The sequence below is a fragment of the Malus sylvestris genome, chromosome 3 (genome assembly GCF_916048215.2).
Source record: "Malus sylvestris chromosome 3, drMalSylv7.2, whole genome shotgun sequence".
NCBI lineage: Eukaryota > Viridiplantae > Streptophyta > Magnoliopsida > Rosales > Rosaceae > Malus > Malus sylvestris.
The window spans coordinates 24,288,493-24,303,396 of record NC_062262.1 but is presented as its reverse complement, the minus strand read 5'-3'; the positions used below and the strand labels follow the sequence as shown (position 1 = coordinate 24,303,396).

General features: G+C 37.4%; 2 protein-coding genes and 1 long non-coding RNA gene across 25 annotated transcripts; 1 reads left to right on the top strand and 2 right to left on the bottom strand.

The window, feature by feature from the left end:
• The first annotated feature begins 664 nt into the window (after window positions 1–664).
• On the top strand, window positions 665–3,577 carry LOC126616050 (uncharacterized). The gene is made up of 4 exons (XR_007620991.1): window positions 665–924; window positions 1,026–1,127; window positions 2,272–2,340; window positions 3,239–3,577. It is a non-coding gene; the product is annotated as an uncharacterized LOC126616050 (long non-coding RNA).
• Window positions 3,578–7,162: 3,585 nt separating this feature from the next.
• On the bottom strand, window positions 7,163–9,672 carry LOC126616045 (uncharacterized). The gene is made up of 3 exons (XM_050284006.1): window positions 8,220–9,672; window positions 7,912–7,987; window positions 7,163–7,818 (listed from the first exon to the last, which is right to left on the bottom strand). Exons 1-3 carry the CDS (start codon window positions 8,241–8,243, stop codon window positions 7,280–7,282), a joined length of 639 nt encoding a protein of 212 aa, XP_050139963.1. The 5' UTR covers window positions 8,244–9,672; the 3' UTR covers window positions 7,163–7,279.
• Window positions 9,673–9,824: 152 nt separating this feature from the next.
• On the bottom strand, window positions 9,825–14,097 carry LOC126616042 (meiotic recombination protein SPO11-1-like). 23 transcript variants are annotated; one of them, XM_050283998.1, is made up of 11 exons: window positions 13,799–14,078; window positions 13,586–13,685; window positions 12,970–13,054; window positions 12,624–12,698; window positions 11,840–11,856; window positions 11,173–11,220; window positions 10,883–10,948; window positions 10,658–10,763; window positions 10,350–10,463; window positions 10,209–10,275; window positions 9,825–10,121 (listed from the first exon to the last, which is right to left on the bottom strand). In XM_050283998.1, exons 1-11 carry the CDS (start codon window positions 13,863–13,865, stop codon window positions 10,105–10,107), a joined length of 762 nt encoding a protein of 253 aa, XP_050139955.1. In that variant the 5' UTR covers window positions 13,866–14,078; the 3' UTR covers window positions 9,825–10,104. The 23 variants fall into 23 exon arrangements, 7 of the variants coding, with proteins under 7 accessions (XP_050139955.1, XP_050139954.1, XP_050139956.1 ...); XM_050283997.1 differs by having other exon boundaries at window positions 10,343–10,463; window positions 13,799–14,027; XR_007620967.1 differs by having other exon boundaries at window positions 10,041–10,121; window positions 10,343–10,529; window positions 10,671–10,763; window positions 13,799–14,057.
• Between the last annotated feature and the right edge of the window lie 807 nt (window positions 14,098–14,904).

The following is a 14,904-nucleotide window of genomic DNA, read 5'->3' as shown; positions in this document are numbered from 1 at the left end:
TAAGACTGTTCTCTTGCACTTGAGATCTTGTTTTCGAATTCCTTCTATGTATTTTAGATAAACTGCTAGAAAAAAAAAAAAAAAAAGGGAACCAAAAAGTGTGTACTACTAAACCTTAAACGCACTCACGTTATAGAAAACTAAATGTACAATATAACCAAATAACTATACAAGCAAACGTACCTCCATTAATTATTGAAAACTTACCCATATAATTTAGATTGAACGGAATTCCTTAAATATTGAATAGCATTCCTTAAATAAATTAATTAATAATCATGAGGTGTATTTTAGATATACAATCTAACCAAATTTGTGACAATCCGTCCCGAAATATAATTTATCAATGGTGTGAATTGACTAATTTACCCTTAGACGTTGAGTTGTGTTGTGTGTTGAGCTTAATATTTTGACCAATTATTTCCTTTCCTAAAGATTTGGACCCAATTGGAACTTAAGATTTTATTTGTTTTTGGCTTGGTTGGCCAAACCTGGACCACACATACACACCAACCAATCCCGTTGACCCTCTCTCTCTCCTTCCTTCTCGGATTTTCTTCCATTTCCGTACAACCGTACGGACAACCTCAAACCTAGCTCTCTAATCGCATATCGAGGTTTTGGTAGTTGTTTTCGTGCTCCTTTCAAGCTCAGGAGTCGAGTAGTGGTTTTGGTTGGACGTGAAACTCTCGAAAACCCGAGAACCAAGAAGCTCTGAGGAAGTGCACAGTGACCTCGACGTGATCGCGAGTGTTTCTTGAAGTTTTGAGCTTTTTGGAAGCCTTAGATAGTCCTCACGAAGCTTTTAGAAGAATTTTGAAGGATTTTGGATGTCGGGAAATCCGAGTTCGCGGAGTTGTAGAGGTGGCCGGATTATCGTGGGTTTTTCCGGCTAATTTATGGTGGATTTAAGACTTGAAAGTGGTAAGGAATTGTTCCTCTCATCACAAGCTTCATTTTGGTATATAATTCATGAATTTTGGTTGAGAATCGAAGAAGATATTGAAGTTTAAAGATTTTTCCAGTTTCCGGCGATAGCAGCGGCACCGGCACCGGACTCAGGCGAACCAAGGAAGAAGGAGGAGAATATTCCCGTCAAAGTTGACGGAATATTCTAACGCCATCAGGTAATTATAACGGTATATACTTATTTTTAACAAAATATTCCCTAATGCCGTTAGGAAATCCGTTTGGTGTGCCAGGCACGTGCCTGCTCGTGGGCCGCACGTCTGGCCGTGCCTTGGCCGGCGCGTGAGGGTGCGTGGGTGCTCGGAACATTTTTCTAAAAATATGGAGGTGTTCCTGAGGCCATGGTGGTATATTCAAATACCCCATTTGAGCAATGTATGAGAAGTTATTTCCTAGTTTTGTGTATGTGCTTTAAATAATGTTTATATAGTTGTTTCGCATATAGGTGAGACATATCCTAAGGATGAGCGTAGTCAAGCAAGGCTCGGGGGTTATGACCCTTCCACATATCAATGAGTGGGCTTTTGGTTTTCAATATATACTTATATACTTGATATTTTTCCCAGAAAATGCATTTAAATGAAATTATGTTTTGAAATGCCATGCATATTGATTTATACTTAGAGTATGAATTAGTATAGTATGCATAAATATGATTTGACGCTGTGGACGCTCAGGTAAGTACCAGGTAAGTTGTAGACTGCTTATGTGTGATTTGATGATGATGTGAAATGTATTGAGAATTTATAAACCTGCATCCCGGTGTTAGTGCTCCCGCCCATGGCTAGGGCACAGGCCTTCATGTGATGTTCACCTCCCGCACCATACGCTCACCTTGGATCCAAGTTAGGTGCACAGTCCTGTCGTATAGACCACTATAGGTGGTTCCGACTCGTAGGTGACCCGCGATTATTCGCACAGTCTTCACATGATCGTAGCACTAGAGCGTATTTATTTATTTACACCCAGTCTTGTCGTACAAATCACTTTAGGAGGTTCTGATTCATGTGCAATCATACTTGTTAAGCTATGGATTTAGCTGTACATGCCACTTTAGATGGATCTGGCTGATATGTTATTTCACTTGAGTTACTTATTCTGTTATTTTGAGATATTTGGCATGGCATACTTATGAATATCGTTTTCTGAGCATGGTTTTGAGATATATATCTATATATATGCATTCTATTTTCTGGGAAACTATACAGATTTTACGACGAGGGGTTAGAACTTTTGATAATGAAATGGTTTTGAAAAGCTTTGTTTTTGCCCACTCACACTTTCTGTTTTGCGCCCCTCCAGGTTCTAGTTATGAGTGCTTATCGGTGGCTTACGAGGAATTCACGGCAACTCTGACAGATTATTACCAATGTAGGATTATCTTTGGTGTTGTATAATTAGTATTTGTCCTGCTAGACTACACTTAGGCTACTTATGCTCTGATTATGATCTCACTCTTAATGTCGCACTTGCACCTTATCTTATCTAGTGCTCTAGTTAGTTGGTTTTTATTTATTCGCATTTCCTTATATCTTCATTGCTTCCGCACAGTGCATATGGCTACGTCACCCTCACGTGACGGCCAGCATGCCTCAATCTAGGTCGGGGTGTGTCAAAATCAAATGAGAAAAAAATAAAATGCTAAGACCATCCCTAAAGGAGATGTTAAATTTTAAACACAAAATTTAAATTTGAAGGCTTATGTGGCACGTTAATATTTTTGTAAATTTTGTTCTCCACCCTATATGTCAAATTTAAACTATTATTAATTGCAATATTTACTTTTCATAATTGTAATTAGTATTTTTTTTAAACAAAAGATAATAACAAAAATTATAAAACGTATTTATTATCCACTAAAAATAGATTTGAAGCTGCTATCTATCAAATTTGACATCAACTTCCTCTGCTACCATTCCATGTCATGGCACATACAAATTGACATTTCGATTGGAAACATGCGTGCTTTCTTTTTTTACCATAATTACTTATGTGAAATTTTTGATATCTCCTTTGAAAATACTCTAACACTTAATATGATTAGAGATAAATAACTAATGTGGACATAAGTTAAAGCACTTAAAATCGAAAATATAATGCTTAATAAGAAATAGAAAGCTACAAATATTTAGTCTAAAAATTAAGAGAACGGAACAGCTAACTATAATTTTTCCTTAAACTTTCTCACGTGTCAAAAGACACAAATTTTGTTTTGATTTTTAAAAGGGATTGAATTTGTCTCACACTGTCGAATGGTATTGGTACATAGGTGGATGAAGTCTTTACATTTGTGTGGATGGAAACCTGGAGCTTTCATTTTCACCCCTTATCTGGGAATATTTACATCACAGAGCATGTAGTTTGTCCATATATGATGATTGGTCCTCTCCTCCTTCCTTCAAAGTGAAGTTAATTTCCAATGGATTTGACTACTTGGATTGTCAAGTTCCATTTGCCATTCAATGAAGAGACCCCTTGGTGGGTGGGGATAACGAAAGAATATACAGGAATAAGTGAATTCCAATTCCAATTTCTATCTGAGATTGCTTCATATTTTTCTAAAAGTAGTTCGACCCATTTTAGGAGGGCTAGGACATGGGCATGTAAGTTGTTTTTAGGGAATTTTAACGAAAAGCTTATGGTACTGTTCATTTTAACGAAAAAACACATTTTTACACTAAAAAGTCAATCATGTTACTATTCACTTTATTCTTTATTTTGTCATTTTCGTGAAAACTCAAAGTTTTCAAGTCCTTTTCATTAGTTTTCCTTTGTTTTTATTGTTTATTCTGAATAATACTTGTTTTTGTCACGCCCAGATTCCAAGATGCGTCTAGAATCAACACATGCCGTATCGAAATGACCACATAAAATTAAGCTAAATTCAATACTTCAGTAAAATACACACATAAAGCACCTATAAACAAATAGTCCCACAAAGTGAAGTACCGAAAATAATCATTAATTCAACAATATAGTAGATTTTCATCTTATTTTATGGTTGCACCTAACTTTAGGGTTACACTGCCTATGTATCCTGGGAAGGATCAAGCCAATCGTAGTTTACAATTTCGTTAAGCTAAAAAAACTTGTATTTGCAATGACTTCCACAATTTCTCATGGAATTATCTAGCAGGAAAACGTAGAGTTCTATAACCACTTAATGGAACTCAACGAGCATGACTCATTAGATTCCAGACTACTTAACTAACCATCTAACAACTAGGATTCCAGGCCAACTCAATGGAATCCCAAGAATATGGGGTTCCATACCACTCAACTGAACCATGCACAAAGTATGATTCCAGACCAACTAAATGGATTCCCTCGGATATAGGGTTCCGGACCAACTCAATGGAACCATAGAGGAAGTTGGATTCTAGACCAACTCAACGAAATCCATCAGATATAGGATTACAGACCAACTCAACAGAATCACCATGATAATGTGTATAATCTACCAATGTGGATTAATTAAGCATGACCAATTCATATAACATTAGGTAGTGATCACGTATCACGGATATATCAAGTACAATTTGACATGCCCCAACCCCGATATTCTCCGAACACCATGATAGGTACGTGCTGGCCAACACCCGAAGGTAACACAAGCCATTTAGAATGCATGAGAACAAGAATAAATAAGACTTATCAATTTCAATATAATTAATATATGAATGAAGAACGTGTTCAGAGCATACAACTAACTAGAAATACTAAAAGAAATAATATAAAATTGAATGAATAAAAGAATGGGTCCTACAGCGAGAGAACTCGAAGATGCCAATGCAGAAGTACCTTGACGCCAGGATTATACGCCTTGATTCTAAGTCATGAGGGGGCGCAAAACAACATAAGTGGACCAAGTTGATATATATATATATATATATATATATATATATATAATAAAAATAGTTATCAGCATACTAACCCCCAAAGTTTTATGGAAATTCAATAGTATAATATGTAATAGGTTTTCCGAAAACCCTAGCATACCATAAAACCTTTCATAAAACGAATCTCATTTATAATGTGCTAACTAGTGGTATCATAATCGACCTGTAGGCCCCTACATCACCTATGAATCTTCAATCAACCCGAAGGCCCCTACATCACCCGACCCGAAGGCCAATATAATATCTCCCGACCCGAAGGCCAATATAATAATCTTCAATCGACCCGAAGGCAGAATAGTGATCACTAGATACACACAAAAACATTGAATATAGTCTTTCCAAACATAGGTACATATATCTCAAAATCATCTTCATAGTATAAAGACATCCATCATCTATACTATAAAGAAGTGTGTGAAAACATGTTCTAAATAGTATATTGTTATCCATCAGATATCCTACAAAGAACATGGATTCGATAGAAAATATGGTATTCCAAAATATTCTAAGTAAGCATAATATCTCATAAAACGTAATCATTAAATCATGATTTTCATGTATGCATTTCTACTATTAAAACATGCATTTTAGAAGGGGTCCAGTTACAGGTACTTTGTCATCGTAGAGCCACGTAAACTAACGAAGACGGAAACGCCACAATAAATGCACATAAGCACATAAAGGGTCCAATTAATAAAATCATATTCAAACGATTGAATTTGGAAAAATGGATGTTAAAAACGGATTCAGGACGTCGAATTACTATAAGAAGTGTCCCAGGTAAATATCGAAAAGTCAACAAAAAGTCAACAAAAAGAATATTTCAGGAATATTCCCTGACGAAATATTCCCTGACGAACAGAACATTCCCTGAGGATGGAATATTCCCTAACGAAATATTCCATTTAGGTCAAAGGGTTAGATTCGTTTCAGGCTTAGGGTTTGGACCTTAAAAGGTGTTGGGTTAGATTTAGATGATGTCAGTTGTATCTTCAATTCTCTCAACGATGCTGGTGTCATTCGATACGGTGCTAAGAAAATAGGGTTTGTTCTTGAAAGCAAATCGATGGTGAATTCGATCTCCGTCGCTGGTGGCAACGCTGACAAATCCTCAGGAAATACATCGGTGAGGTTTTTCACCACTGGCACATCTTCAGGACGCAAAGAAGGTTCATCCCTCATCACTACGTGGGCTAAGAATCCCACACATCCCTTATGCAACAACTTAGTCGCCTGGATATCATAAATAATACTATTAGGAAGGATTCGTCGCTCACCCTGAAATATGACTAACGGTCGTCCAGGCTGATTGAATGTCACAAACTTCTCCCTACAACCGACATAAGCATGGTGCCTAGATAACCAATCCGTTCCGAAGATAACATCGAACTTCGCTAGTTTGAAGGGAATTAAATTAGGCTCCATGAGTTCCCCTTCAACTACCACTGGGCAATTCCTATATTCCCACTGCGCATAGAAGAGATCTCCATGTGCCACTTGTACTAGCATATCAAAACCAAGCGGTGTAGGTTGCGAATTTATAATTTGTGCAAATGATGGAGATACAAATGAAAATGTAGCACCCGAATCAATCAGAACTCTAGCCGGATTACCACAAATAAGTAATGTACCAGTAATGACTCGGGGATCCTGAGAACAGTGTAACCAAGTAGGTAGTGAACCCCATTGCGGATTAACCAAGCAGAGTCACCCCTAAAATATGTATGGTCCCCAATGTGGATTAACCAAGTATGATCATCTATGTACAACACTACTACATGATTTAGTCTTATTCTCATACATCCTACATCATACATTATACCATAGCGATGTTTTGTGAGTAGACTATCTATGCATCCTTCTGTTTGTTTTGAGACTCGCATTTGTCACTTGTGCCGACTAGACGAGGTGACTTGATCAACTGGTTCTACATTTGCCGAAAGATCTAATGGGTCATCTACTTGAGTATTTATACACTCAAGGGGGAGTGTTGTGATATACATTCTCATACATATGTGATTGTGTAAATCCTAAGTAGAAATAAGTTATGAATTCTTTGGGATCGAAAAGATCTTTCCTATTAAACTTTTTATGACTTGGAAAACAAGTTTTCCCTCCTCATTATTACTATAAATAAAAGCATGAGGTATGGAGAATAACACACATTTCTTCAAGCCTATTTTGCATCTTTCTTTCTCTACATATCGTGCCTCTTCTCTTTCTCTCATTATATATAGGCCACAACACACATGTAATTTCTTAAACATTTAGACCAAAATTCTTTCGACATGAAATGTCAAGGGGAGAGAAAAAAAATGAGTTCCGAATTTACATGGTATAATTATCAGGGAAATCCTTGTATGATGAATGAACAATAAGCCGTCTAGCTATCCTAGACCTATTTCAGCACCTTACATGATACAACACTTAGATTTCTTATCCGATTTGGCCGCTGGTTTCGCTATTGTCTGTGCAGCATTGGCTGCCGGTGGCGGTGGTCGTGGCGCCTGATTTGGTGGTGCCGGTGTTTTTGGTGGTTGTGGTGGCACTGATTGTGATTGTAATTGTAGTGGCAGTGGTGGTTGAGACTGCTGTGGTACCGGTGGCGATGACGAAGGTAACGCCAATGGTGGTGGGGGCAGCGCTGGCAATGGCATCATTTTGAGACGACCGGGATCATACCAGTGGTAGTCATACCCTCCATACGGCGGATAGGGATAAAATGGCGGTGGCGCCACTCCATAAGGGTTATAACCATAACCATATCCAGCCTCTCCAAAATAATCGTATCCCCCACCCCAATCGTTCTTGACCTCACCGTCGAACGTAACACTTTTTACTTCTGCATGTTTCCCTGACCCTTCCAACACCATTAGAAGTGTACTTGGATTTACTTTCCCTGAAACTTTTACCGTTCCTCCCTCTGCATCTATGTTAATTTTATACACACCTAAGTTTCACATAAGCAAAATAAAATAAATAAATTCATATTAGTGAAAAATAAAAGGGTAAATCAAGGAGGGGGAAAATGAAAAATATATACCATAAATATTCTGCAAGACTTCATAGATCTTTTTCCTGCATGCTTCACAATTGATGCTTACTTTCAGAACACAACTCTGCAAAAGAACGAATTCATATCAAATTAAGATAAGATAAAATAAAATAAAATAAATTACAATTAAAAACAAACGAAGATAACATATGCGAGTTAGGTCAGTTGTCCAACAACACTGTGCCCACTACCAGCACCCAGTTCAAACCTTCCTTTCATAAATTAGAGTAATTCAAAATATTGCCTCGTTAACAAAAAATACAAAGACAGAAGTATTAAAAGTGTTATAATCTTACCATTTGTGCAACAGAAGAATCCATCAGAGCTTCTGATAGAATTTCTTGGTAGCTCTTCGGAATGGTGTTTTCTTGCACAGCTTACTGTTGTCTGAACCGATTCATAGTCTGACCTATTTTTATGTCGTTTATATATTATTTTTAAAAAGATAATTACTCATGAATTTCCATGTTTTATAGTTGTATTTTGGCTGTTACATTCTGGATCAATTCCTAAAATCTCTGGTCTCGGATATTTCCATATAAGTTTGATTCGAGCAGGAATATTAGTGTTTCAACAATTCCACTCTGTAAAACCTTGCAGAAGAGGTAATAAAACCACGTTTTATTATTGGATGAATTGCCTAATACAAGTCACGTAATTTTTAATATTCGAATTTACTTCTTAATTCGGATTGAGAGATATAAGTGTGAATGTGGACATTCAGTCGTCATAGTACATTCAAAAAGAAAAAAATAGATCAAATTCAAATTGATTAAGAAGAAATTAATATCGACAAGATACCAACAGTTAATTTGATATCTTCTTAGTTGGTTAAAAGAAATTTTTCCAAGGCTCATTAGCTGATATGGGGTTCCACCAACCATAACATGACACCTCTACATTTGGAGAAAAGCTTTTAGGTTCCAGGCTCATTAGTTGACTTGGAGTTCCATCAACCATGACTTGACACATGTACAATTTTAACACAGACCCACCATTTAAAGAAGAGAGCATTTTTGCTCACCACCATATACTATAGTATATGTTTACCGTACACCTAATCATCTGTCACGTGTTCTTTCACTTAACTTTGATCTTGGTGGTGGCCACTGTTCTAAAATCCCCGCCTAGGCGCTAGCCACCGGCCCGATTAATATCTAGGCGTTTGAAAACTTAGAAATGACACCTAGACTAGCTTAGGGCGTCGCCTAGCCCGTCCAGACCCACCTAGACACTCGCCTAGGTCACGTCTCTTACTTAGATAGACACTTATTCATTCTATATATAATATAAAAGATATATAATCGAATTCTTTTATATCCCAATGAAATTATTAAGTATAATTAGACAATTATTTATACGATATATAATATACTTACTTAAATCCGCCTAGGTGCTAGGTCCCAACCTGCCACTGACTAGCGCCTAATGTCTTTTAGAACCTTAGATGAAGGTGGTGGTGATGTTTTGGTCGGAAATTGCTTCGTTGTCGGTGTGGATAGAGACGGTGAAGGGAGAGTGAAGGGAGAAGGTTGGTGTTATATTAATAAAAGCCATCAAGTCATGATGTTAAAAATACACACGTGTCATGTCATAGTTGGTGGAACTCCACGTCAACAGTGTGCCCGGAACTTGGAAATATATAAGCAAAAGAGTCTTTTTACTTCTTTGTTTTTTCAAGCGATATTATAGAATCACAAGGCCTGATCCATATTAGGATGATTGAGTAATCCAATGGTATTCACCAGGGTCATCACATTTCACCAAATTAAACACAGTGCCTTGCAATATGTCAGAATTCTGTTTGTGCAGGATCGCGTTCAAAAGCGAAGCACGATTTTAGCCCACCGAGAAACAGAGACTTCGGATGCAAGTAAAAAGGTAAAAACGATAGCGCACCATAATCACAAAGGAATTACATCACTAATTATTGTGGCATTCCAGTTTTGTGTTTTCAGATCATTGTTTGTCCACTTAACAATGGTTTGCAAATGCAAATGTTGATTATGCTTTGCAGAAATCCGATAATTTCGTTTATCCTACAATCTAAGTAATACAGATTTAGATGGTGTTAGATGTGGACTCCACCTTGAAGTTTAGATGGTATGTACACCTCCGACAAATAGTTAAGTTCGTGCACAGACAACGCTTCTAACTCAAACTTCACTCCTCTTTCCAGCATCAACTGTAGCTCCAATCTGTCATTAGAAAGAGTAAAACTATGAAATGTAATTTAATCAATCCAGTCATATGAAGAATGAGATAAGAAACCTACAGAGTCTTACCTCCACTGTGGCGGCGCTTCATTCTGTAAGTAGCATCGAAGTAGCATGGCCTCCGTTTTCCTCTTGTCTGGCATGAAGAACCTCAGGAAGGTTACAAACAAAGAAATGCCAATGTAAAGCACCATATCTCTCACCTTCTACCGTCAAATGAAGGAGACACTGTTGTGGAAGACCGTACTTGTCTGAGTCCGAAGGGAAGGCTCCAAGCCAGAGTACCTCGGGGACGCGTAGAAATTTTGCATCATAGACCATTTGCTTACATAACAATGGGAGTGCGTTAAATTGATATAAACTTGAGCTTCGTTACAATGTAGGAGCAGTCTACAAAACAATTGACTTCTTCAGCACTTCTTAATCTTCAATATGTGCAGTTTTCCTAGGTAGTTCACATGCTAGTCAACTTGGCAAAAAGTAGATAACAATTTAACGGATTAATCAGCAAGCCTAACCATAGAACCAAACCGATACATCGAGAGGATGTCAAAACCGTACGGATCACAATCTACCAAGCAATAGATAGGGAGATGCAGAGTATCAACAAGGAGCCCCAAAAACCTAGCAAATATAACGGAAAATTATAAGAACTAAATAGACAAAAAGGAAACGAACGTGCAAACAGCATATAAGGCAAGGCACTGCCTACTCCCATTTTAAGTTTGAAGGGGACTCTTTACCTTCTTGTGGGAATATCAGGATAGCCACGCCCCTGTGAAGAAAAACACCCATAAAAATAATAAAAGCTGTTGCAAGGATCCAAGAGAGTTAATATGGACAAAGCAAAAGGTGTATGCTTACGGTGGTAAAGATGCAATGGTTTTTGTTGCAAAACTGGTCATTTGCCAATCATTGAAAAATTGTACAAATATATAAACAAATGATGGTTTGTTGATGGAAGCACGTATCAAAATCAAGCTCTATCATGCTAAAGCGTCAGAGTTACAAAAAAAAAAAAAAAATGGTATACCTGATTCTTTCTCCACAACAAGTATGTACCGAGCTACACTGACAATATCTGCATGTTAGAATTAAAGGTTTGAGTTTTCTTTCTTTGGACACTTAGGGTTGGTCTATAAGGATTAGCAATGCGTTTATAACATTTAGATTATCAAAATTGAATAACATTGTTTCTAAACACGGAAATTTAATTATTCTCTCTTAATCATCTGGATACCTTTAACCTCTTCAACATGAATAGGGACAGGGAAGGCCTGTATGTGAACCAGATGCAAAGTTTTAAGTTCAGACACAGTAAGGCAACAATGAAGAAGATATCATCAAATCATTTAAAAAAATCAAATTAGATCCATTCTTACTGTGTTGGGCCTATTTATGCAATCAAATACATTTCCAGCTTCTAAGAACCTTAACCAGCCCATTACCAACCTATAAAGCATGTCAATTAACAATCTGGTTTGACAATATGTGAATTGTTATCAATGCCACGAAAATCTAATGCTACCACAGGGGAGGAAGTCGATCAACTCAAGATTAACAAAGTATTCAATAAAACCAGGAATGCGCGCATTTAAAGGTGTAAGTATTGGCATTAGTCATTTTCATACAAAATCAAACAGGAAAGTACACCGTTATCTTCTTTTCTTTGAAAATCAAGCGAAATTTTTCATACGTACCCCTTTCCTACAGACACCTGTCAAAAGGAGGAACATGAAATAAATACCAAAAAATTATGAGCAGGCTTATCAAAATGCTATTATACTAATCGTACATAACAGGCTCGAGTACAATAATATAAATAAAATAGCAATGGAAAAAATCGGAGTACCCACGACATTCAAATTGTGGCGACTACAATGCAGAAGGATGCATATGTCATTGATTGCACGGTCTACGACTGACTGATCCGCATTGTAATTTAAGCAGAAAATATTACTACTTACATGGAGAGACCGTGAACATACCATATCAAGAACTTCAAATTATTAAAGATCATGTCTAAACAGAAATCCTGTGTTCTCCATGATGATATGAAAAATATAAGGCCCAAAATATATTGCATTTGTCAAGGTTTACTAAATTTACAAAGAATACAATTTATCATAATCCAAGTTCAAGGTCCCTTAGGGTGCGTTTGGTACGCAGACGGAACGGAACGGGACGGGACGGGACGGGACGGAACGAAGATGTAATTTTTGAAAAAGATATGGGGTATATTTGTCTTAAAATGGTAAAACATTGTGTTCCACAGACGTGGAACAAACCCGTTCCAGGGGGGGGAGGTGGGACGCAAAAACACCCCAAATCTGTCCCGTGGAACAACCCGTTCCACCCATTTTTGGCGCACCAAACGCGGGACGGAACGCGTCCCGTCCCACGTACCAAACGCACCCTTAACGAACTATATCATATAGTATGGATTATGCTTTGACACTGGAAATGAAAGATAACTCAGATCACCTGAAAATATAGAAGGATGCATGTAATAGATATCCCTCTTAGAGCTGGTTTGGTATTGTTGTGCTTTAAAAAAAACTGTTTCTGCTGTGCTGTGAGAATAAGCAGCTGTGAAATAAAGTAGCAACGTGTTTGGTAAACTTTTTTGTAAAAGTGATTTTTTTTAAAAAAAAGCAATATTATAGTGTTTGGTAAACTTTTATGTAAAACAGATGTGAAAAAAAACCGGTTTTTCAAAACTGGGTTTTGCAGCTTTGTGTTTTTGGCTTTTTTTTTTTTACCCAAAACTGTGAAAAAAAACCGAAGCTGAATGTTTACCAAACACAACCCAGCTTTTTTTTATACCCACTTTTTTCAAAATCACCTCAGTACCAAACCAGGCCTTAGATCCATGTCTGTTTTCTTGCAGAAGTTGCTGAATAATCAACAAAACCCTGAGAAAAACATATGAAACAGATTACGCGAACCAGTTAATCATCAATAACAAATGCACTTCACAAAATCTCTTAAACATTTCCGATAACGTTCTATTGTCTGTTATATTGTAAGACTCAGTCATGATCACATATACATTGACATTGATAGTCTGACAAAAATACATGCACGGCTCTACGGCGTGCTATGCCTCTGATAAGTTGTTTGCACATTAATAAAGACAAATAACGAAATGCATTTCGAAGCCAAAAAAATCATGTTCCATGGCAAGCACAACAATCCTACCTAATCTACGCACATGGCTTGTTCTTCGAAGCGTGAGAATCTCCTGCCCTTTCGGTGAATCAAAACTACAGTAGCTGCGCAGAGCATAACAATTTCGATAACTAAAATTTAAAACGTAGTAATAATGCATTAACAAGTAGTGAATCATAAACGTAAGAATTCTGTGGCGCTTGTTTGGTTGCTGAGAATATAGAGGAAAATCTGAACAATCAACTAAAATCGAGAAAGAAAGCTTAGGATCTAACCAATTTGAATCGGGATTCGTGCAGTAATTTCTGAAGCGATCGATGAAAATCTCCGGAGACCGTCCAATGCTGAGATCTTCAATCATAGCTAGAGCAAATTCTGGGCACCCAAATAAATTCACAAAAAATAGGAAATGGAAAATGAGAAATTAGTGTCTACTCGAACAAATTGAATTTCAAATTCGAAATTTTGATAAAATTGGGTAATCTGACCTCTGATTTTTCTTAGCAGATCGCGGGGCCGTGGCTGTGAGCTCCATCTCGAGTGCCTTCCCTCCATAATAATGGATTGGACATATCGGTTGCTGTTGGGCCAGGTCACTTGGGTTCGGTTTAAACGCCTCGTTTGGTGCACCGTATTAAACTTTAGTAAGATTTTAGCATGATGGTTTCGTCATGTGGTGTATATCGAGTTATTGAATTGCATCACAAGTCCATGAAACATTGACCATGTCGTAACTTTTATTATAAAACGTGGTTTAGTACTATCACATATTAGTGTTTTTGTCGAGAAATTCTTGGGTTCGGGGTACCGAACCACTTCAACAACACGGCAAAAACACAAAAAATCACATCTTTCCCCTCCCCCCTCCCATTTTCAGGTCAACCAAACTCCCTTCTCTAGTCCCCCCTCCTCTCTTGGGCCATAGTTTGAGTGTTGTATAGAAGAATCTCTCGTGTTTACCACATTTAAAGATTTCTCTAAACTTATCCAAAATACCATGTGTTTGATTACAAGACTTGCTTAATGAGTTAGTTTCTTATTTTCTTAATCCTTCAAGTAAAATTTGAGTGTCGTACAGAAGATATCTCGAATATTGTCATCCAGAACAATAAAGGCTTAGAACTTCACTAAGTTCTCGGATTTGATTCTATCTTGTTGATAGAACAATCAAATTTTAATGAAACACCATCAAGCTTGCCCCACTAGCTCGAATGTCATTCCATTGCCTGAAGCCAATTAGAATGTATTTGAGGCCAAAACCACCATAAATGTGTGGGGGACGCAGCAAGGATTCCAACCCCTAACATGCGCCTCAGGGGAGACATAATAGAGGCCCACTTTAGGGTGGCAATCATCCTTGAAGCATAATTCTCTAGCTCTCAAGGCCTTCAGCTTCAAGAATTAGGACAAAGTCCACACAAATCAAGATCCTGTAGACCTTGAGACGTACTTCCACCATAATACAATTGACCATTGGTTCCACTTTGCTTTGCATTACCTATAGTTGTTGCGGAAATCATTCATGTCATAAAAGCATCAAAAGTCAAACTTTGCTCAAGAAGGTGATCCTAAGTATACCAAATTGAAGATTTCT

Bases quoted from the DNA above. Each gene is read 5' to 3' on its own strand.
- LOC126616045 (XM_050284006.1), bottom strand. From the start codon at position 8,243: ATGGATTCTTCTGTTGCACAAATG. The intron at 7,988-8,219 runs GTAAGATTATAA...GTTCTTTTGCAG, and splicing joins ATTCTTCTGTTGCACAAATG to AGTTGTGTTCTGAAAGTAAG. The intron at 7,819-7,911 runs GTATATATTTTT...TGTGAAACTTAG, and splicing joins AGTCTTGCAGAATATTTATG to GTGTGTATAAAATTAACATA.
- LOC126616042 (XM_050283997.1), bottom strand. From the start codon at position 13,865: ATGGAGGGAAGGCACTCGAGATGGAGCTCACAGCCACGGCCCCGCGAT. The intron at 13,055-13,585 runs GTTAGATCCTAA...TGTTTTTCTCAG, and splicing joins ACGAATCCCGATTCAAATTG to GGTTTTGTTGATTATTCAGC. The intron at 10,464-10,657 runs GTTAGGCTTGCT...TTGTTATGTAAG, and splicing joins TGTATCGGTTTGGTTCTATG to CAAATGGTCTATGATGCAAA.